Source organism: Rhinatrema bivittatum, chromosome 2 (genome assembly GCF_901001135.1).
Source record: "Rhinatrema bivittatum chromosome 2, aRhiBiv1.1, whole genome shotgun sequence".
Classification (NCBI taxonomy): domain Eukaryota; kingdom Metazoa; phylum Chordata; class Amphibia; order Gymnophiona; family Rhinatrematidae; genus Rhinatrema; species Rhinatrema bivittatum.
The window spans coordinates 616,150,269-616,174,075 of record NC_042616.1 but is presented as its reverse complement, the minus strand read 5'-3'; the positions used below and the strand labels follow the sequence as shown (position 1 = coordinate 616,174,075).

Sequence of the window (23,807 nt, the reverse complement as noted above, 5' to 3'; positions counted from 1 at the left end):
AACGATTTTCATGATACTTTACACACCCAAACGGCAACAATACGATTCCCTCCCCCTCCCAGCCGAAATTGATCGTTAAGACGATCGAGGACACGATTCACATCTCTACTGGATAGGCACCTGGAAAGAAACATAGGGCCCCCGAGGAGCAGGTACCCAAGTTAGTAGAACCCCGAACGGTAGAGAGAGCTTCTAGCAGCAGCAAGAAGCGGCAGAGCAACTTAGACCGGACGAATCCAATCCTTGCTAACTCAAAGTCAGTCTGCAAATGGGCAGGCTAAATACCCAGAAGGTGTGACGTCATTCGAGGCAGACGCCCCCGAGGATCATACCAATGCTGGAATAAAGACATGGGTAGCGCGCGTGCGCGCACGCACCCTAAGAGGCCCCCAGGTGAATCATGACGGAATGCCTTGCCATAGCAGTTCTTGGGATGCCGGAGAGAGTGGCAAGCAGACGCGGCAGTTGCCATTTTCCCGAGGCTGGTGGAGAAAGCAAATATTGAGGTGAGGCATGTGGGACAAAGCCATCCGAGTCCGACAGACGCAACAGCCTTGAATTTGCATCCGGCGTCCGCCACAGGATCAATGCCATTTCAGATTGTGTATGGCCGTCAGCCACTTCCACCGCTTCCCATACCATTGACTGGCACCTCACTGGCTACACCGGTTACTGTGGATGAGATTCTCCAACTCTGGACTCAGACCAAGAAGCTTCTACATAAGGCTGGGCAACGAGCAAAAAGATTCTATCATACTCATCATCAAGCTGCTCCCCAGTTTAAGTCAGGAGATAAGGTATGGCTCAGTACCAAATATATCTGGCTCAAGCTACCTTCAGTTCGATTCACTCCACGATACATTTGACCCTTCAGCGTCCTCTGACGTTTGGGACCTTTGACTTAAAGCTTGAGGTTGTCACCCTCAATGAAGATACATAATGCTTTCCACATTTCACTCCTGAAACCAGTTATCCTCTCCGAATTTTCTCAGAAGACTCCTGATCCACAACCCCTGATGCTGAAGATGACATTGCGTACAAGGTGGATCATATATCGGATGTGTGCAAAAGAGGAAAGCACTGGGAGTACCTTATCTCCTGGAAGGGAGACGGACCAGAAGAAAACAGCTGGGAACCTGCTGCCAACATACTGGACAAACAGATGCTACATCTCTTCCACCTTGCTCATCCTAGGAAGCCGAAACCCCCTGGGAGGGGCCCTAAGAAGGGGGGTACTGTTGCGACCGTCGGTCGCAGGCAGCTGCGACCTTTGCTGCTCACTCACCTCCTTCTTCCATGCAGCTCCAAGTCTGGGGAGAATGGCGGCCTCAACTTCCACATGCCAACCCTCATGGTGTGCTCGGGACGGCGTGAGCGCTCCCGGAAGCCATCTTACATCTGGAATTACTTAAGGCACATGCGCACGCGCCAGCCCCCTTCTTGAACGTGTCATGGTGGGAACCTCGGGGGCATCCCCACTGCATGACGTCATCCCCTTACAATACTTAAACCCAGCTGACTGCTTGCTATTCGAGTTAGCAAGGATTCCTGTCCTTCTATTTCCACCATTCTGGGACTTCACTTCGCTGTGCTTCTGAGTGTCCTAGGTACCCGCTCCTCGGGGGCCTTGCCGCACTCAGGGCTATCCACTCCTCAGAGAGCCATTGCTGCCTGTCTATCATTTCAGTGAGTTCCTGCATCATCCTCGGATAACCTTTGTGGTTCCAGCCTAGGTTTTCCTCAGCGTCTGATCATCCATCTTCTGCTACTGATTCGGTGTGAGCACTACTCCAGCTCCTCTACTTTTGTGGCATGGATCCTCAGGTTACCCCGCTTGCGGGCTCTGACCAGGTCCATCCTGTCTTGTGCAACTGATCACCGGCTTCCGCTCCTCATCTCACCGCGGATCTCCGCCGGAATTGCCAGCACAAGCTACGCCTAGATAAGGTAGTCACCGATCTACTCCATGCTACGGATTCCTAACCAATGGATCTACATACAGGCCTTTCTCTCTGGACTGTTCTACTGATCTGCCTCGCAGATCATTACTGGTTGTATAATAAAGTTTATTCATCTCTGTTGTTCATCACTGCTGAGACCTTGCCTGTTGTAGTGAGTGCCCATAGGGCTCTTCCCTGTGGAAGGAGTTACACTACCACAACCCAGGGGCCCACAATAGTTGAAGACACACAGAACGTAACAGCCACGTGGCAGGCTGCTGCTCTCCAACATGGTGAGATGCCGCCAGCAGGATACCGCCGAAGCATCGTGCCTTTGCTTCCCCTCAGGCACATGCGCACACACCACTTTCCAGCATTTAAAGGGACCATGGTGGGAAAGTCCCCACAGCCCCTAGAGATGACATCTTCAGCACTGCCCTATATAAGGGCAGCTCCCCAGAAACAATTCACCTCAAAAATAGGTCCAGCTTCTGAGCATAGTGTATGTTGCTTCCCAAACCTAGTCCAGTCTTCATCTTCAGCCTGTTCCAGTCTTTGATTCCACCTGCCTAGTCCTCGCCTGCCTGACCTGATTTTGCCTTGCCAGTGTGCCTCAGCTCTATTCATTCCTCTTCTTCTCTTTTAGAAGATGTGGACAAAGTCCATAAACCATTATTAAGGTGGAATTAAAGAAATCCACTTCTTATTCCTGGGATAAGCATCTTGGAATCTGTTAACCCCTTGGTATCCTGCCAGATACTTGAGACCTGGATTGGCCACTGTTAAAACAAGATACTGGACTTGAAGGACCTTTGGTTTGACCCAGTATGACAAATCTTATATCAGTCTGGGCCTAGAATTTAAACTTCCCCTCCCCCGGCAGACATCAGATTGGATTAATATCAAGAGAAGACTTTGACAACTCAAACCTGTAATTGAAGTTTGGTTTTTGGGGTTCTGAGAAGCGATGCTAGCCCAGGGTTACATTTGTATTGGGATTTGTAATGCTGTTCTGATCTTTCATTCTCAGGGCTGATATTCCTGACAAAGATGTTTTTGAAACATCAAGCAGTTAGCCTCCCATCTTAAGGTGTAGGTTAGTGAGAAGAAGGAAATATTTTATAAGTGATTAAGTACATAAGATTGTCATACTGGGTCACGCCAAAGGTCCATCAACTTATCAAGCCCAGTATCTTGTTTCCAACAGTGGCCAATCCAGGTCTTAAATACCTGGCTGGATCCCAAGGGGTAGATAGATTCCAGGCTGTTTATCCCAGGGATAAGAAGTGTATTTCTGCAACTCCACCTTAATAATAATTTATGGACTTTTTCTCCAGGAACTTATCCAAACCTTTTTTAAACACAGCCTCATATTTAGCTTTCACCACATCCTCTGGCAATGAATTCCAGAGCTTAATTATGCATTGAGTAAAAAAATATTTCTCTTATTAGTTTTAAATGTATCATCTAGTAACTTCATTGTGATTCACCTAGTCTTTGTACTCTTTGAAAGAGTAAACAACTGAGTAACATTTACTCATTCTACATCACTCATTATTTGCAGTTAGCCTCCCTTCTAAGGCATAGGTTAGTGAGTGGAAGGGAACTATTTCATAAGTACAAAAGTATATAAATTTCTCAAACTGGGTCACACCAAGGGTCCATGAATCCTAGTATCCTTTTTCCAATAGCAGCCAATCCAGGTCATAGCCACACACATTCGAGTTTGAACCACGCAAGTGAGGGAATTTTATAACAGGAGCACATGCACGCCATGACCAGTTTCACTAGTTTGTCCTCCAATTCACCCAGTCTAGAGCTAGGTCCTTGAAATCCCCCTGGTTCTTTAGTTTGCACTCCCCTGCAGTTACCCCAGACCCCTTAAACCACTCAGGGATGCCTGTTTTGGGTTGTTTTTTTTAACTTATACCTCCTCCATAGCAGAAGTAAAGTTACGTAGCACTGGACCTGGGTGCACACCCAGGTGTGTAAGTACTCGCATGCATTTCTCTTGGTCTGCCCTAGAATGCCCAAGCCATACCCACACCATGTCCACATCATGCCCCTTTTTCATTCCAAGTGAGATATTCTCGTATTGAGAGATGCGTGCCAACGTAGGTGGCTTTTAAAACTGGGTGGACACGCTCATGTCGTATATGCATGCACATTTCCCAATTTTGATGCACGCTCAGCTTTTAAACATTGCCTTTTAGAAGTGCACTTACACAATTAAACCTATTGACAATTCAAAGGCATTTATTGTATCAATTTTCAAAAGCCCACCTGCATGCATAAAATGCATTTACATATGTAAAACCCAGTTTTAAGCATGTGAATCTTTTTTAAAATTACTCCCAAAGTGTGTAGTTTGCATGGCCATATACACAGCAATTTTATATCCTACGCACACATACATGCATATGTTATAAAATAGCCCAAGTGTGTATGTGTGCACCTAATTTTACAAGTGTGCGTGCACAGACACATAAGTCAGCTTTGAGCTATGCAAGTGAGGGAATTTTATAACAGGAACACCTCCACGCATTACCAGTTTCACCAGTTCATAAGAACATAAGAACATACGAAATTGCCATGCTGGGTCAGACCAAGGGTCCTTCAAGCCCAGCATCCTGTTTCCAACAGAGGCCAAACCAGGCCACAAGAACCTGGCAATTACCCAAACACCAAGAAGATCCCATGCTACTGATGCAATTAATAGCAGTGGCTATTCCCTAAGGGCCAGATATTATAAAATGCGCGCGGGCGTAGATTTGTTCGCGCAACCTGGCACAAACAAATCTACGCCCGATTTTATAACATGCGCGTGCTGCCGCGCACATGTTATACAATCCAGGGTCGGCGCGTGCAGGGGGGTGCACAATTGTGCAACCTGCGCGCACCAAGCCAAGCAGCCTGCCTCCATTCCCTCCAAGGCCGCTCCGAAAGAATTAATTTAGTCTTTCTGCAATGGCCTCATCTTCCCTAAGAGCCCCTTTAACCCTTCAGTCATCTAATGGTCCAGCCGACTCCTTCACAGGTTTCTTGCTTTGGATATATTTTAAAAAAATTTTATTATGAGTTTTTGCCTCTATGGCGAACTTCATTTCAAATTGTCTCTTTGCCTGTCTTATCAATGTTTTACACATAGGGGTAGATTTTAAAAAAGTGCGCCTTCGCGTACTTTTGTTGGCGCACCAGGCGCAAACAAAAGTACGCTGGAGTTTAGTAGATACGCGCGTAGCCGCGCGTATCTGCTAAAATCCTGGATCAGCGCGCGCAAGGCTGCCGATTTTGGGCAGCCGGCACGCGCCGAGCCGCACAGCCTGTCTCCATTCCCTCCGAGGCCGCTCCGAAATCGGAGCGGCCTCGGAGGGAACTCCCTTTTGCCCTCCCCTCACCTTCCCCTCCCTTCCTCTACCTAACCCACCCCCCTGGCCCTATCTAAACCCCCCCTACCTTTATCCCTGGATTTACGCCTCCCGGAGGGAGACGCAAATCCACGCGCGCCAGCAGGCTGCTGGCGCGCGGAGACGCAATCCGGGGGCAGTTCCGGAGGGCGTGGCCACGCCCCCGGACCACCCCTGCCCGAAACCACGCCCCCGGGCCCGCCCCAGAAACGCCGCGCCCCGCCTCCAAAACGCCGCGCCGATCGGCCCCGTCCCCGACACGCCCCCGACACGCCCCCTTGAAAAACCCCGGGACTTACGCGAGTCCCGGGGCTCTGCGCGCGCCGGCAGGCCTATGGAAAATAGGCACGCCAGCGCGCAAGGCCCTGTTCGCGTAAATCCGCCCGGATTTACGCGAGCAGGGCTTTTAAAATCTGCCCCTTATGTTTTATCCCATTTTCTTCAGATGGATCCTTCTTCCAATTTTTGAAGGATTTTTTTTTTGGCTAAAATAGCCTCTTTCACCTCACCTTTTAACCATGATGGTAATCGTTTTGCCTTCCTTCCACCTTTCTTAATGCATGGAATACATCTGGACTGCGCCTCTAGGATTGTATTATTAAACAATGTCCATGCCTGTTGAACACTTTTAACCTTTGCAGCTGCACCTTTCAATTTTAATCTATCTTCCTCATTTTATCAAAGTTTCCCCTTTGAAAGTTTAGTGTTAGAGCTGTAGAGCTACTTATTGTCCTCCTTTTAGTTATTAGTTTAAATTTGATCATATTATGATCACTATTGCCAAGTGGCCTCACCACCATTACCTCTCTCACCAAATCCTGCGTTCCACTAAGAATTAAATCTAAAATAGTTCCCTCTCTTGTTGGTTCCTGAACCAATTGCTCCATGAAGCAGTCATTTATTACATCCAGGAACTTTATGTCTCTAGCAAGTCCTGATGTTACATTTACCTAGTCAATATTGGGGTAATTGAAATCTAACTTATACACAAGGAGTCAGTGGTTAACCACAGTAACCAAATCCAAACCAAACAATGTGGAACCCAAAAATTATTTAAAATTTAGCCTAAGAAGCTGTCAGCAAGCCTGACGTTGTTTGACTTCAAATCAAGACACCAACCAGTCTTCTAATCATTTACCTTCATCATTTTTTTAATGCTTCAAAAATATTTTTTATGCAATTTTTATAGTTTTTCTAAAAATAGTCCTCCATCCTCAGAGAATATTATATTAGAAGGTAGACTCTTTAGATGTAATCATTAAACAGCCCAACACGGCCAGTGTTTTGCTTAATAGCTTCCTCAGGGGCATGCGAAGAGTATAGGAATAAGAGTCTTTAACCTAAAAATAACAATAATATTCTTAGAAACATTCAATCAAAAGGAAGATGAAAGGGTACTTATCTTGAAGTAGTAAGGCTACCCTTTAAAGAGGACATTATGTCTCGACCGTCTCATCATGGAAACGAAGGAGGAATTGAAGCCGAGGCTCGCATCATTTTAAATTCTCAACTCCCGCATGACGTCATCGAATATGTAAAACAACTGATGACACGTCTTCCTATATTATACCAAGTGTAGAAAAATGTCAGAATTTATTCATCCCAAGAAAACATGTAGGTCAAGTTCTGTATTGTGGCCAACAGGTGCGACAGTATTTAATCTGTAAATCCATCGCTGCTCTGACTGTAGTAATAATCGTTCCCGATCTCCACCACGCCAGTGTGGTGGTATATGGTCAATGGCGCAGAATAGCAAATCACTAAAACAATGTCCATGCTCAAGACAGTGGGTAACTAGAGGTTCATCAACCCGAGCATGTTTTATATTGGACCGATGTTCGATCATCTGTGTTTTTAACAAACGTTTTGTTTTGCCAATATAAAGAAGTTCACACGGGCATTGAATCAGGTAAATAACCATAGTGGAGATGCATGTAGTTTTATATCTGAGAAAAATTCTGTAGCCAGATTTTACGACAAAAAATTATTGAATAGACATTGAAGAAGTGCAGACCGAACAGTTATTACACGGATAATGTGATCCCTCCAAGACGTTATCCAATCCAGGATTAGTAGAAAAATCAGACCTTACTAGCAAGTTCTTTAAATTAGTAGCAAGTGAAAAAGTAATGCGTGGAAGTGTCTTGAAGATATCATGTGTTTGTAAAACATTCCAGTATTTTAAAATTGAGCGGCGAATCAATGGAGCATCGGAAGAGTATGGTAACACACAAGTATGACGGGACGAATCCTCCATAGAACATGGAAGGAAAAGCCACTCCCGTTGAGAAAACTTGGCTCACAGGTAAGCTTTTCGAATACTTGATTGTGGGTATCTGCGAGCCAAGAACCATTCACATAATAACTTGGACTGGATTTCAAAGTCAGCTATGGTAGTACATACTACACAGACTTCTTAATGTGATGAATTGATTCACAGATAAATTCAATTTAAAGTTCCTGGGATGTGCACTGGAGAAATGTAAATATGTGTTGGAACTCACCGCTTTCCAGAATAAAGAAACAACAAATCTTCCATCAGTCAATTTTTCTAAAATATAAAACTACATGCATCTCCACTATGGTTATTTACCTGATTCAATGCCCGTGTGAACTTCTTTATATTGGCAAAACAAAATGTTTGTTAAAAACACGGCTGATCGAACATCAGTCCAATATAAAACATGCTCGGGTTGATGAACCTCTAATTATCCACTGTCTTGAGCATGGACATTGTTTTAGTGATTTGCTATTCTGCGCCATTGACCATATATCACCACACTGGCATGGTGGAGATCGGGAACGATTATTACTACAGTCAGAACAGCATTGTATTTACAGATTAAATACTGTCGCACAGACTGGCCTCAATACAGAACTTGACCTACATGTTTTCTTGGGTTGAATAAATTCTGACATTTTTTTGCACTTGGTACAATATAGGAAGACGTGTCATCAGATGTTTTACATATTCGATGACATCATGCGGGAGTTGAGAATTTAAAGAGAAGCGAGCCTCGGCTTCAGTTCCTCCTTCGTTTCCATGATGAGACGGTCGAGACATAATGTCCTCTTTAAAGGGTAGCCTTATTACTTCAAGATAAGTATCCTTTCATCTTCCTTTTGATTGAATGTTTCTAAGAATGTTATTGTTAATTTTAGGTTAAAGACTCTTGTTCCTATACTCTTTGCATTCTCCTGAGGAAGCTATTAAGCGAAACACTGGCTATGTTGGGCTGTTTAATGATTACATCTAAAGAGTCTACCTTCTAATATAATATTCTCTGAGGATGGAGGACTATTTTTAGAAAAACTATAAAAATTGCATAAAAAACATTTTTGAAGCATTAAAAAAATGATGAAGGTGAATGATTAGAAGACCGGTTGGTGTCTTGATTTGAAGTCACACAACATCAGGCTTGCTGACACCTTCTTAGGCTAAATTTTAAATAATTTTTGGGTTCCACATTGTTTGGTTTGGTAATTGAAATCTCCCATTATTATTGCACTGCCAAACTGGTTAGCTTCCCTGACTTCTCTTAGCATTTCATCATCTGTCTGACCATTTTGTCCAGGTGGACAGTAGTATACTCCTATCACTATACTCTTACCCAACACACATGGGATTTCTACCCATATAGTTTCTAGTGAGCATTTAGTCTCTTGAATGATCTTTATCATGTTGGACTCTCTACCCTCCCGGACATAAAGTGCCACACCCCCACCAAGTTGATCCTCCCTATCATTGTGATATAATTTGTACCCTGATATAGCACTGTCCCATTGGTTATCCTCCTTCCACCAAGTCTCTGTGATGCCAATTATGTCAATCTCATGATTTATTGCTATACACTCTAACTCTCCCATCTTACTTCTTAGACTTCTGGCATTGGCATACGGACATTTCAAAGTGTGTTTTTTGTTTGTATTAATAACCTGTTTTTCAGTTGTTAGGGAGAATTTGGAAATCATTAGCTTCGGTGATTTTTTACATATAGGCCCATGGGCTACGTTTTCTTTTATTGGAACCTCTCTGTTGGTTTGCCCTAACTCTCCTGTTTCATTAGTATCCTTCAAGGATACATTGCTCTGAATCATGCACTGCTGAGTGACTGTCGGCTTTCCCCCTTGTTCTAGTTTAAAAGCTGCTCTATCTCCTTTTTGAAAGTTAATGCCAGCAGCTTGGTTCCACTCTGGTTAAGGTGGAGCCCACCCTTTTGGAAAAGTCTTCCCCTTCCACAAAAGTTTCTCCAGTTCCTTACAAAACTGAATCCCTCTTCCCTGCACCATCGTCTCATCCACACATTGAAACTCTGGAGCTCTGCCTGCCTCTGGGGATCTGCACGTGGAACAGGAAGCATTTCAGAGAATGCCACCCTGGAGGTTCTGGATTTCAGCTTTCTACCTAAAATCCTAAATTTGGCTTCCAGAACCTCTCTCCCACATTTTCCTATGTCATTGGTGCCCACATGTACCACGACAGCTGGCTTCTCCCCAGCACTGTCTATAATCCTATCTAGGTGACACGTGAGGTCTGCCACCTTTGCACCAGGCAGGCAAGTTACCAGGCGGTCTTCACGTCCATCAGACATTCAATGCAAAAGACCAGTCCACCAGTTTGCTCAGTCTACAGCTGGGTCCTCCAAACCCCTCCTGGTTGTTTAGCCTGCACTCCCTTCAGTTATCCCAGAGCCCTCAAACATTTCCTAGATGCCTAGAAATATTTTTATTTAGACTTACACCTCTCCGTAGCAGAAGTAACTTTATGCTGAAATATACTTGGGCCGCGCGCAGGTACTTACACACGCATCTCTTGGCCCTGTTCTGGAACCCCCATGCTCCACACACCACGCCTACATTCCGCCCTTTTTTCCCCAGATATGTGCGTATATGTGGGTGGCTTCTAAAATCAGGTCAACACGTGCATGTGATTTTCTTGATTTTGGCGCATGCCCAGCTTTTAAAAGTCATCTTTTATCGTGTATGGAAATTTTAGTGCATAAACCTCTTAATGATTTTCTGACAAACCCCCCCCCCCTACAGAAATGCATGATTGCAGCAACTTCCAGGGCAGATATGTAATAACTTTATCTATTTTCCCAAAATTTAACTCCAGACACAATGTAACATTCCTCCGTACTTATAAACCTTGAATGTTTATTTTCTAATAGATTTTATTAGCAAAAGGAAAATATTTACCACAAATTCTCCATAGTCAAATTGGTGTCTTGCAGTGAGATGGGCAGACAGATTTGTAGTAATCCGAGTAGTATTTCCCCAGGGTATGGAAGCACACACAGGACAGACCTAAATAAAGAATTCAAACAAAATGTAGGTAAAGCATAGTTTCTTTTCCTTACGACTTCTGGGAAGCTATCGGACCATACGTGGCAGTTCAATATGGAGAAATCTGGATATGGATGCAATATGATTCTCACATGCTAAAGTTAGGTGTCTCCAGCAATCCCTGTCCAATTGAAAATTGCTGTATATGTAAACTTGGATCATTATTCATTTATAATTGCTATAATTCAAATGCAATCGATAGTGCACATGTGTATCAATGCATTTTCTTATTTAATTTTGCTGGCTTAACACAACTCAATTTTCTTAAGTATTGTCTTAGCAGGTAGATTTTAAAAGCGTTGCTTGTGTAAAAGCAGCCCCATACACACGTGTGTGGGCCACGCATGAATTTTAAGAAGCTGGGAAGTACACGTATATACCTGTGCGTGTGTCAGGAATAAGGAGGCAGAAACATGTTACCTGCATAGTTTTACTACTGAACACTGGAGAGGGGAGGGAGAAAAAGAGAGAGAGAGAGAGACTCTTTTAGAGAGACCATCTAACACTCTATATATCTTCCACTGAGAGAGGGGCACTTTCAGCTCAGGGTGAGTTTTGGAGGGGGGGGAGGTGTTACCTTGGACTGCCTAGGGTGCAAGGTGTCTGTAGACCCTTGTAGCACCATCCCCCCTAAAACCCACCCTGAGTTGAAAATGCCCCTCCTACAGTAGAAGATATATAGAGTGTCAGATTGTCTCCACTCTCTCTCATGAGTACGCACAAAAAGGCTCCATAAATACATGCAGTAGGGATATTTTAAATGATCCATGTGTACTCGCACGCAGAATATAAAATTGAGTGCATTTTTGCTCGTATGCCCAACACACTCATTTATTGGCACATGTGCACTCTTTTTAAAATTTACCTGTAAGTTAGCAATTTATAGTATAGAATGGTAGACCTACTGTATATTACTAAATATTTATTGCAGTCATTGAAAAATATGAACTAAATCAAATTTAACAGTCCAATAAGTAATTTATTTCAGAATTGCAAGTGTTCCAAGTCCTTGTCCAGACAATACACATCTATACATTGAAAATCATTGTGTCAATCAATGGATTGACAGATTGTGTCATTGTGTCAATCAAAGGATATTAACAGAAATACCTTAGCAGTAAGACTTGATGGTCTACCTATTTTCAGTGGATGCTATTTTTATGACTGAGTCTGTACACGCAGCTGTGGTAATATAAGGCAGGAAGAGAGAGAGAACAGCCTATACCTGGATGGCCTCCCAGGTGTACTTGGGTTTAGTGAGTGGATCTAGCTTTTGTTAACATTTCTTTGTGGAGAGCTGTTTTTTAAGTTGCTGACAGTCAGCACTGCTGAATCACATAGGGCAGATGTAACTGGTGCCGGAGTAATAAAAATAAACATAGCAACTGCTGGTATCAGATTCTAAGGAAAACCTAACACACATCAGGACTAAACTTGGTACCTCAGAGCCTAACTTTCATACCTATCTGTGGAACAGTATTTATTTGCTTAAGTGGACACATGGAAATTTATGCAGCATTTTAAAAAATATGCGGCAGAAACTGCAGTTTATAAAATACCATGTAATTCTGTTCCAAAAGTACGTGCGTATGCTTCAGTACATGCAAATATTTACAATGCAAGAAAACATATATTTTCTCTACTTATTTTATAAAAATACGGATGTATATTTTAGCTGCGTAAAAATTCTAACACGTACATGTAATAATCATGGAAACATATTTGCTGAAAAAGACCATTCAGCCTATCTTGTTTGCCCATCCACAACTACTCAGCAATACCATCCTGGCCACTCCCTCAGAGATCTTTTGTGCTTATACTATGCTTTCTTGAAATCAGATACTGTCCATTTCTCCTCCACCTCTAGGGGGAGACTGTTCCATGCATCCACTACCCTCTCTATAAAGAAATATTTCCTTACATTTCTCCTGAGTCTACCCCCTTTCATCCTTATCCTATGATCCCTCGTTCTAGAGCCTCCTTTCCACTGAAAGAGATCCATAGAAACCTTGGAGGTATGTAAATGTATCTATCATATTTCCCTATCCTGCCTTTTCTCTAGTCTATTCCCATATGCTTTAGAACAAAGACCAATAGCCATTTTATTAGCCATCTTCTGGACCAAATCCAAACTGTTTATATGCTTTTGATGATGCGGCCTCCAGAACTGTACACAGGATTCCAAATGAGGTTTCACCTGGGACTTATATAGGGGCAATATCACCACCTCTTTTTGTTTTTTTGCTTACTGTTCCTTTCCCTATGCACTTCAGTATTTTTCTGGCTTTTGCCATCTCCGTATCCACAAGTTTGGCCACCTTAAGATCATCCAGTATTATCTTCCTCAGATCCCAGTCTTCTTTCATGCTTAGAAGAATTTCAACCACTATATTTTACTGCTCCCTTGGGTTTTTGCATCCTATAAATCTGCAGTTTTTAGCATTAAATGTTAGCTGCCATACCCTAAACCATTCCTCAAGCTTCGCTAGATCTCTCCTCCCATCTCCCATTGTTTTCTACATTTTCCGGGGCATCTACCCTGTTGCAGATTTTGGTATTATCAGCAAAAAGGCAAACCTTTCCTAATAATCCTTCCACAATGTCACTCACAAAAATATTGAAAAGAACCGGTCCAAGGAACAATCCCTGTAACATCCCTCTCCTCAAAGTGAACTCCATTTATCACTACATTGTGTTGCCTCCCACTCAACCGATTTCTAACTCAATCAATCACTTTAGGGCCCATATAAAGAGCACTCAATTTATTTTTATGTTGCCTATACAGAACTGTGTCAAAGATATTACTGAAATCCAGCACACTACATATAGCACTCTCCCTGTTACGGCCCCCGGGCCGTGCCCCGGGTCCTTCACTCACCTCGAGGCCGGCCCGGGCCGCTGCACCACCGATTCGGCCTTCCCAGGCCTCAACTGCGGCGCTCCCTCCTCGAGGGAGATGCCGGCGTCCTGTTGCATCTGTCCCCGCCCCCTCGCGCAGGGGTTCGGTATTTAAAGGGGCCAATGAGGGAAACTCGGGGGATGCCCTCATGATGACATCAGACCTTGCAGGGTATTTAAACCCTGCAGCTTGGCCTAAACCTTGCCTTGCAACGAGGTTCACTCAGTTCCCCTGAGTCACTAGTTGCTGCTTTTGGACTCTGGTTCGTCTCTGCTGACTTCTGACCCAGCTCCGTTCCCTGACTACGTCTTCAGCTTCCGCCCCTGGCTTTGGTTTGTCTTCTGACTTCTGGCTTCTGACCCGGCTTCATCTCCTGACTACATCTTCAGCTTCCACTCCTGGTTTTGGTATTGACTTCTGACTTCTGGCTTCTGACCCGGCTCCGTCCCATGACTCTGTCTTCAGCTTCCGCCCCTGGCTTTGGTTTGGATCTCTGACGTCTGGCTTCTGACCCGGCTGCGCTCCTGGACTCCGACTTCGGCTTCTTCCACCACCTCAGGTATCCGGTACTCGCTGGCCCAGAGGATGCTCCTAAGTCCCAGCGGCTCGGGCTCTCATGGGCTCCTCCCGGGGGAGCCGTGGGCTTCCGAGGGTGAAGACTCTTCCCGTCTCCTGGGCACAGCCGTCCTCTTCATCCACCTCTCCAGATGCTACCCAGATCCTTGGTCGCATAGGGACCTGCCTAAGCCCAAGAGGCCCGGGTTCCTACGGGCTCCTCCTGGGGGGACCTCGGGCTTCCAGTGGTGAAGTCTTCTCCAGTATCTCTTCAGCGCCGCCTCCCGGTTGTGACGCTTCCTGTGGGTTCCCACAGTATTCCTTCTACCGTCTCAGCTGGCCCAAGGGTCCATGACCATAACAGTTTGCAAGGCCATGGACCCGGCGGATCTTGCAGGCTTGAAAGCTATCCCAGGGATCGCACAGAGGCTGCAACAGCAGCAAACTTGCCATGAGTCCCTGATGATAACAGTGCAGGGACTAGCTGACCGCGTTGGCGGAGCCAATGCTTCCAGTCCCCCGGTACCTGGACCTGAGACGAGCTGTAGAGAAACTATGATAGTGAGTAGACAGGGTATGCTGTGTTCATAGCCAGAACTGGATGACAAAACTCACAAAAGGTCTTTAGGAAGCTCAGTAGCTGGAAAGGGTTAGGCCCTCAAGGAGCGAGTACCTGGTTCCAGGGAAAGCTCTGAGAGAACGATGGTAACTCACAAATGTCTGTATCTGCGATAGCTTCCAGGCAGTAGAGAATCTTCAGAGTGTTCAGGAACATGGGCCCTGGAGGAGCGAGTACCGGTTCCTATCTGCAATCTGAAATAAAGAAAAGAGTACGGCACCCAAGGAGCGGGTACTCCTGGTAAGTCCGAGGAGGCAGAGTAGCTTGGGAGTAAAGCCGAAGCAATCCCCCTTGCTAACTCGATTCATTAGCGAATACTGAGACCTTTTATATTGGAAGCGGATGACATCATCTCAGGGGACGCCCCCGAGGTTCGCACCCTTGCTGGTACATCAATCGGAGCACGCACACCCTACTTCATCAGGAACATGGCAGATCCGCAGCGTCGTGCCGGTCCGGGGACGCCGGAGGGAGACGGCAAGAAGACGCTGCTGCAGCTAACCATCCATCAGACCCGGAGGGAGTAGCCACAGAGGTAAAGAGAGTGGAGTGAGGGCGTCGAGCAGCGATGGACACAACAATTCAGTTTGCTTTTTTGACTGCTGCAGCACACTGAGCCGACGATTTTAAAGTATCATCCACTATGATGCCTAGATCTTTTTCCTGGATGGTAGTTCCTAATTGACGCTATCCCAGCCGGCCTCCGTCCCACCCTGCCCCTCCCCAACCAGACCACGCCCCTTGGTCCATCCCCTTTTCAGGGCCCAGCAAATGTGCAAGTATCGTCACTTACGCGCTTGGCCAGGCCCTTTTGAAAATGCGTGCAGCACGTGCAGGACCCGGCCACAAGCATAAATGATGATATTTGTGCGTGAGGCTCATTAAAAATTCAGCCATAATATTTGAAAATTGTGGATTTCCAAAATAAAATGTAACTGACGCAATAAACGTAGTTTATAAAAACCCTTACATACTACCAGTCGCAACTGAGGCAAAAATTAAAAGAATCAGTACTAAAACCCAAATTCTGTGCTTTTTTCCACAGGGAAATTTTGATTCCTCTAGCTGTATTTTTTGGGGTAATAGTAGAACCGTTTAAATATCCAAAAGAGATCAACTCTGTCTTAGCTCTATGTTCAAGGGAAACCCCTTGATATGTGGTCATGTGCGGTCGCTATCTTAAGAACAGCCACTTTGTGACTGTCCTATTCAATAGCTGCCACATTTTATTCTTTTTAATTCTTTATTCAAATACTGTAGCTTCATCAATACCAGCCCATGTTCCACTTAGGTTGAGCTCTCAGGTGCTGGCCAACTGGACTTAGGCATGGGCCTTTGCAGAGGTGAAGAAGTTGCAGGCCGGGGTCTAGTGCAGGTGGGATGCAAATGGAGTCAGAGTCCAGGCAGTGGTCAGTATCAGTCAGAGTTCAATCATAGTCAGTGTCCAGGCATTGGTCAGTGGCAGGCAGAGTTGGTATCCAGCAGTAGTCACTGGTGGGCAGAAGGTAAGCAGAGTCGGAGTCCAAGCAGAAGTCAAAGCCAGAAGTCCATCCAAGGGAGACAAGGAATGAGGAGGAGAATGAAAGATGAGGAACCATACAGCAGGAGCGAGGACAAGAAGGACAGATGAGAAGGGAGGTTGACCACGAAGAAGACAGGAACTCAAAGCATGGACCAAACTGCCAACAGGGAACCAGGAACAAGACACAGAACTCAGGAACAGGAAACAGGAGCACAAGGAACACAGGAATGCTGGGACACAGAAATGCAGGAACACAGGAACGCTGAGGCAATGCGCACACTTCAGAGAAGTCAACCTATTGCTGAGGTATTGGTGGAGCGCTGGAGGGCGCCTTTTATACAGAACAGGTCCCAACATCATCAAAGGGTACCGTTGGGATTTTTCAATCATGGGCCATTAAAAAGGCAACAAGTCTGGCATGCATGCGCCTAGGGGAAGCCTGGAACATCTGGCAGTGATGTCCCTCAAATCTGCACATCGGGCCTGTTCAGATCTGAGGGTCTGCCTCAATGGGGAATCCTTGGTGCGGCTCAGAGCTGGAGGTAAGAGCAGTGGTCCATGGGACAGGCCCGCGGACCACCGAGCATAGCAGTACCCCCCTTTCAAAGCCCCTCTCTGAGGGTCTGTGCTTCTTGAGATGTGCAGCATGAAATTCTTTTAAAAGATTATCATCCAAGATATTGAAGGCAGGCTCCCAAGTATTTTCCTTAGGGTCGTATCCATTACAAGCAATAAGATACTCCTATTTCTTACCCTGACACTGTTATGGTTAATGGTGTTTGGGTGGATCCTTGGACATTGTGGCAGCTGACCACGCCCATGGGGGGCAGTCCCGTGAGGGACCACAGTGTCAGGCTAAACTCTGGACAGACAAACACCGATTTGAATCTTTTATTAAACAGTTTATGGAACCACCAGAGGTGGCAGTAGTGAGTAGTGGTTGTAAAGCCCGGCTGGGTGCGTCTCTCACAGAACGCTGGAACAGCAGATCCTCTGTAGAGCAGTGCTGTAGTGGAAAGAGACTGAGATTTATGAGCACACAATAAGATTAGCATTCAGAGTCCCAAATAGAAATAGGAGAGCTCCGAGACAGGAAGAGCAGGCCCTTGAGGAGCGAGTACCTGATCCCTTAGAGCAGAGAGACTCACTAGCAGTAGCAGAGATTCCACTAGACGAGAGGTCTGGCACCGGAGCAAAGAGCAGGCCCTCGAGGAGCGAGTACCTGATTCCGGTGAAGCAGTACTGTAGAGAGAGATGTTTTCTGTACTCACTGATGGTGACTGTCAGTTAGTTCTTCCAAGTAGTAGGGTAGAAGGTAGAGGTAGCAGGCAGCGACACAGGGAACATGGGCCCTCGAGGAATGAGTACCGGTTTCCTGATAGCACCTGAAAGAAGCAGAGAGGCCCCCGAGGAGTGGGTACCCCGTAAGCGACCCCGAAGGGTAGTAAGAGTTCCAGATAGAGCTAGAGTGGCAGAATAGCTTAGGAACGGAGAGCGAATCCCATCCGTATGAATCCTATTCATAAGAATCCTGTTGCTAACTCAATGAGCTAGCAAATACTGTAGGCAGATATATCCTGGAGACGTGATGTCAGAACAGGGGACGTCTCTGAGGTTCGCGCCAATGTGGAAATAAAGATGAGGGCGGCATGCGCGCACCCTAGAGGTACCTTGAAGTAGAATGGTGGGAGGCAGCACTAAAGCTGGTCCGGGGATGCCGGAGAGGACGACAAGAAGATGCCGCGGTGGCCATCAGTCCAAGGTGAGCAGGAGAAGCCGCAAGTAGAGAGAGGTAGGCGGGGCGAAGCCATCAAAGACCGATGGCCGCAACAAACACCTAGAGTCCAGAGCTTCTTTTACCTCATATATCTTTGTATCTTCAGAGGTCACTTCTTGAGGCTAGGGAGGTTTTCTGGAGAGCCAAGATTACTGGCTTCAGGAGAGAAACATGAAATACATTATGAATACCCAGGATGAAGGATAGTTGAAGTTGGTACGTCATGGGTCCAGGTTGGCAAATAATGGGAAATGGGCCAATGTAGTGAGGAGCAAATCTCATGGAAGGCACCTGGAGGCATATGTGGCACATGCTCAGCCACACCTTCTCGCTGGGTTTAAACTATGGAGCGGGTCTCTGATGGGCATTGGTTAATCTTTTGGCCTTTTCCAAGACTTGCTGGAGCATTTTATTAGTACGGGTCCAAAGGTCTTGCAATTTCTATGCTGACAATTGGGCTGCTGGAGATGGAACTACCAATGGAAGCAGCAATGGAGGCAAGGGTTGCCTCCCATGGACTATCTGAAAAGGTGAAGACCCTGTGGCAGTACAGATGTGAGAGTTTGAGAAAACTCTGCCCTTGGCAGAAGGGAATGCCCAGTGTCCTGACATTCATTAGCATAAGCTCTGAGGAACCTCTTGAGGGCGTGACTGGTACATTTGGATTAGCCATTTCCCTGAGGATGGTAAGCTGTTGTGAAGTCCAGGGAAATGCCAAATCTCTTACAGAGTCATCCCAGTATCTTGCTGTGAACTGTGCATCACGGTCGGGCATGATGTGTTTGGGCAGTCCGTGCAAGCGTAAAATATGTTGAGTGCAAAAATGTGCTAACTCATGAGCCACGGTTAGCTCAGGAAGTGGAATGAAATGAGCCATTATAGAGAAGCGGTCAACTGCGACCCAGATAATCATGGAGCCTTTAGAGAGGGAGAGATCCACTATTAAGTCAGGGGCAAGTGGGTCCAGGGTTCTCTGGAGACTGGCAATGGCTATTACAGCCCCCAGGGTCATCCCAACAAGGCTTTCTTCTGTGTGCAGGTGGGACAGGAATCCACATAAGGATGGACATCTCATTGCATCTGAGGCCATCAATAATACTATTGAAGTAGGATGAGAGTCCGAGTTTGACCAGGGTGACCTGAGAATGAGAGTCATGGGAACATCTCTGGAATAGCTGCCTTCACGCCATCAACCTCCTTCTCACAAGTCTCTGCCTCGTTCTCAATACGTCCAAGACCGAACTGCTAATCATTTCCCCTAATGATAACAACATACTAGCCATCAATACTAAAATACCTCTAGTAAATCAAGTGAGAGACCTTGGAGCCTTCCTAGACTCCAGAATGAATTTTAAAAAATTCATCAACAACACCACCAAAGAAGGCTTTTACAAACTACAGGTATTAAAACAACTTAGACCTCTCCTTCACTTTCATGACTACCGTTCGGTCCTTCAAGCCATACTATTCTCAAAGATAGACTATTGTAATGCGCTGTTACTTGGTCTCCCGGCCTCTTCTACCAAATCTCTTCAAATGCTGCAAAACGCCACAGTCAGGATCCTCACAAACTCCCGCCGCATGGACCACATCACCCCGATTCTAAAAATACTTCACTGGCTACCCATTCGCTACAGAATTCTCTTCAAGACACTTACTATTATCCACAAAACCTTATTTCAAGAATCCTCGCTCCAACTTACCATACCCCTCAAACCACACTCCTCTGCAAGACCCACCAGATCTGCATATAGAGATTCCCTCCAAGTTCCCCCCAAAAAATCCATTTTTCACAACTCTATTGAAAAACGGGCACTATCAACTGCTGGACTGCTTCACTGGAACTCCCTCCCGCCAGATCTCCGCCAGGAACATTGCCATATCACGTTCAGAAAAAAATTAAAAACTTGGCTGTTCGCCCAAGCTTACCCCTAAAAAAAAAGCCTCAGGGTCACCCTCACAGTCTCTTACCTCACGGATGCGTCCATTTCCGCAACTCAAAGGAACTGTTGCCCGACTAATTGCACTATCTTATAATTTGCTTAATTTCATATACACTATGTAAATTTGTAAATTTGCTTAATTTTCATATATACTAGGTAAATTTGTACATAATTCTTATCCTGTAAGCACCCTCTCCTAAGAACATAAGAACATAAGAAAATGCCATACTGGGTCAGACCAAGGGTCCATCAAGCCCAGCATCCTGTTTCCAACAGTGGCCAATCCAGGCCACAAGAACCTGGCAAGTACCCAAAAACTAAGTCTATTCCATGTAACCATTGCTAATGGCAGTGGCTATTCTCTAAGTGAACTTAATAGCAGGTAATGGACTTCTCCTCCAAGAACTTATCCAATCCTTTTTTAAACACAGCTATACTAACTGCACGAACCACATTCTCTGGCAACAAATTCCAGAGTTTAATTGTGCGTTGAGTAAAAAAGAACTTTCTCCGATTAGTTTTAAATGTGCCCCATGCTAACTTCATGGAGTGCCTCCTAGTCTTTCTACTATCCGAAAGAGTAAATAACCGATTCACATCTACCCGTTCTAGACCTCTCATGATTTTAAACACCTCTATCATATCCCCCCTCAGTCGTCTCTTCTCCAAGCTGAAAAGTCCTAACCTCTTTAGTCTTTCCTCATAGGGGAGTTGTTCCATTCCCCTTATCATTTTGGTAGCCCTTCTCTGTACCTTCTCCATCGCAATTATATCTTTTTTGAGATGCGACGACCAGAATTGTACACAGTATTCAAGGTGCGGTCTCACCATGGAGCGATACAGAGGCATTATGACATTTTCCGTTTTATTCATCATTCCTTTTCTAATAATTCCCAACATTCTGTTTGCTTTTTTGACTGCCGCAGCACACTGCACCGACGATTTCAATGTGTTATCCACTATGACACCTAGATCTCTTTCTTGGGTTGTAGCACCTAATATGGAACCCAACATTGTGTAATTATAGCATGGGTTATTTTTCCCTATATGCATCACCTTGCACTTATCCACATTAAATTTCATCTGCCATTTGGATGCCCAATTTTCCAGTCTCACAAGGTCTTCCTGCAATTTATCACAATCTGCTTGTGATTTAACTACTCTAAACAATTTTGTGTCATCTGCAAATTTGATTATCTCACTCATCGTATTTCTTTCCAGATCATTTATAAATATATTGAACAGTAAGGGTCCCAATACAGATCCTCCTCCTTTTGCCTTTCTCTCCAGTTAGAATTTGTTTAACTTAACTTTTAAAATTTGTTAGAATTTGTTTAACCTATTTTTTCTCTAACAGCCTGGTTCTACATTCCCTGTTATAATGTAACTTTTGTTGTTGTTTGCTCTGTTAACTGGTTACCCCTAGTTTACTGTAAACCGGTACGATAAGACCTGGTCTTGACCATCGGTATATGAAAAGAATTTAAATAAATAAATAAATAAACAAACTGACCTCTAAAGCCTACTGGTAGCCAGGGTGAAACATTGAGTGCTTGAGATAATAGTGTCCCAAGGATGTAAACCTGACACTAACCTAGCTGCAGTATTCTGGACAAGCTGTAATCATGCCAGATGCTTCTTCGGTAAACCCACTAAAAGTGAATTCCAATAAACAACCCAGTTCATCGCAAAAGCAAGAAGATTTAAAAGGAATGCAGATGGAATGGTTGATATAGATGAAACATATAATCTCACTACAGATTATATATGGAGGATCATATACATACTATCCATAAGCATACCTAAAATACATACTTCATTAGTTCGTTTTTATTTTTTACTTAATTAATCACCTTTCTTCCATGCCCTGCAACATTAATACTGGCCTATCAACATGAACAGAGGGCTTTATAACTCACAAATAGTCTGTTTTACTAGCATTAAGTTTTAACATATTCTCTGACATCCACAAGCAAATTTTTCTCAAGTAAGTGTTTATTCGAGACACTGCTTCCACTCTATTAGGTTCCTGTTCCAGATACAGCTGTATATCAGCAACATACAATGGCTTGCAAAAGTATTTGATCCCCTGAAAAGTCAGCTTAGTTTAAGAGCATTCTGGTTTGCAATAAACATACTGTCTGGAACAATCTGTGTAAGTGTCATTTCTAATCCACACAAATCTGCTGACTTTTCAGGGGGTCAAATACTTTTGCAAGCCACTGTGTAGCTAGAAATGAAATCCCTCAGATCTGATGAGTCCTGTCAAAGGCTGAATATATAAACAGATTTTCCATTCTTTCTTTTCTGATTAACCCAGAGTGCCTCCTCCTTACCTCATAAGCCTTGCAATTCTGTTGCTTTAATATTTTTTTAATATTATATTAGTGTTACTCTGCCTCCCTTTCTTCCTAAGCAGTTCTTCTTGAATAGATTGTAGTCCGGTATAACTGTATCCCAATCATGGTTTTCCAAGTACCAAGTCTCTGTGGCAGCTACTACATCTAGGTAAGCTTTTTCCATGACTGCCTTTACATCCTGTACTTTATTCCCCATACTATGAGCATTGAGCATTAGTGTGCCTAGCATTCCAGATATTGCCCTTTTTTTCTCCATTTCTATACAAGTCTGAGGACTTTCACTTACATTAGAACTTTGTTCACCGATCCCCAATGATCCTAGTTTAAAACCTTCCTCAGTAGGCTTGACAATCTGTGTTGGAAGATTCTGTGCCTCTTCTTCAACAGATGGACCTCAATTTATATGCAGAAGCAGCTATTTTATAAAGCTTGCGCATATACAGTTTGGAAAATACTTGCACACGTATTTGAAATCACTAGTTCGCCAATATTTCTGCCACCTCACCCAGTCCATCTCCAGTTCTCCTAGATCCTCTACCACTTCACTCTGAATCTCCATCAGTTCGCCAGACTTCCCACCCAAAAACAGCAGGTAATACACTAGTCCAATTTTGCTTGCACCAGTCAATTAGCGGGTGTAAAAAGGACAAATAAGCTTGGTAATGTATACGCGCATATCTCTTACAAAATAGTAACTACCATGTGTACTGTACTCAACCCTGGAGATCCCATAGCCTGCCCCTTTTTTTCCCTTCGTAAATACACAAAATGGAAAATATGCACATACTCTTGACATTTATAAAATAGCGCATACCCAACTGCATAGTGCTTGCACACATATATGCTATTTTTATGCACAAAACCCCTTTGAAAACCTACTCCTCAATATATTACTTGGTAACTATTATTATTTTATGCATCTATGTAGCACATTTACAGATGAATTTTAAAAGCTCTGCATGCGCCAAAACCAGGAGATACGCACGTGTCTCAGGCCAGCGAGTGCTGAGCAGATTTTAAAAGCCACCCGAGTACGCGTGTATCTCCCGCTACCCACACAAAAACATTTTCTCACAAAAGGGGCGGGGCATGGGCATTCCTAAATTTCTCAATCAAACCAGCACATAAAGACTTATGCGCACAAAGGCTCATCGGGGTCTCCTACCGTGTAACTTTACCACTGCTATGGATGGCATGTAAGTCCTAAAATCAAAAAATGTAAAGAGGTGAGTGGGGTTTTAAGGGTCAGGGCTAACAGGGAGGCCATTTAACTAGGGGTGTTAGGAAGTCCTATCCCTGGCGAACTGGAAACGAACTGGAAAAATGGCTAATTTTATTATTTTATTTATTTTTAATTTTTATATACCGGAATTCCTGTATGCAATACAAATCAGTCTGGTTTACAAGTAACGAAAAGGTTGCCCTGGTCTGGGAGGTTA

At 44.5% G+C, this 23,807-nt stretch overlaps 1 protein-coding gene across 4 annotated transcripts in view; it reads right to left on the bottom strand.

The window, feature by feature from the left end:
* LOC115085321 (E3 ubiquitin-protein ligase RNF138-like) overlaps positions 1 to 23,807 on the bottom strand; it is a 90,781-nt gene that overhangs the window by 28,856 nt on the left and 38,118 nt on the right. For all 4 annotated transcript variants that reach the window (XR_003854805.1, XM_029591190.1, XM_029591192.1 and 1 more), the window contains one exon: positions 10,547 to 10,654. Coding sequence is in view for 3 of the 4 variants with exons in the window: in XM_029591190.1 (XP_029447050.1) it covers positions 10,547 to 10,654 (108 nt within the window). In the remaining variant the exon portion in view is untranslated. The remainder of the gene's footprint in view (positions 1 to 10,546; positions 10,655 to 23,807) is intronic.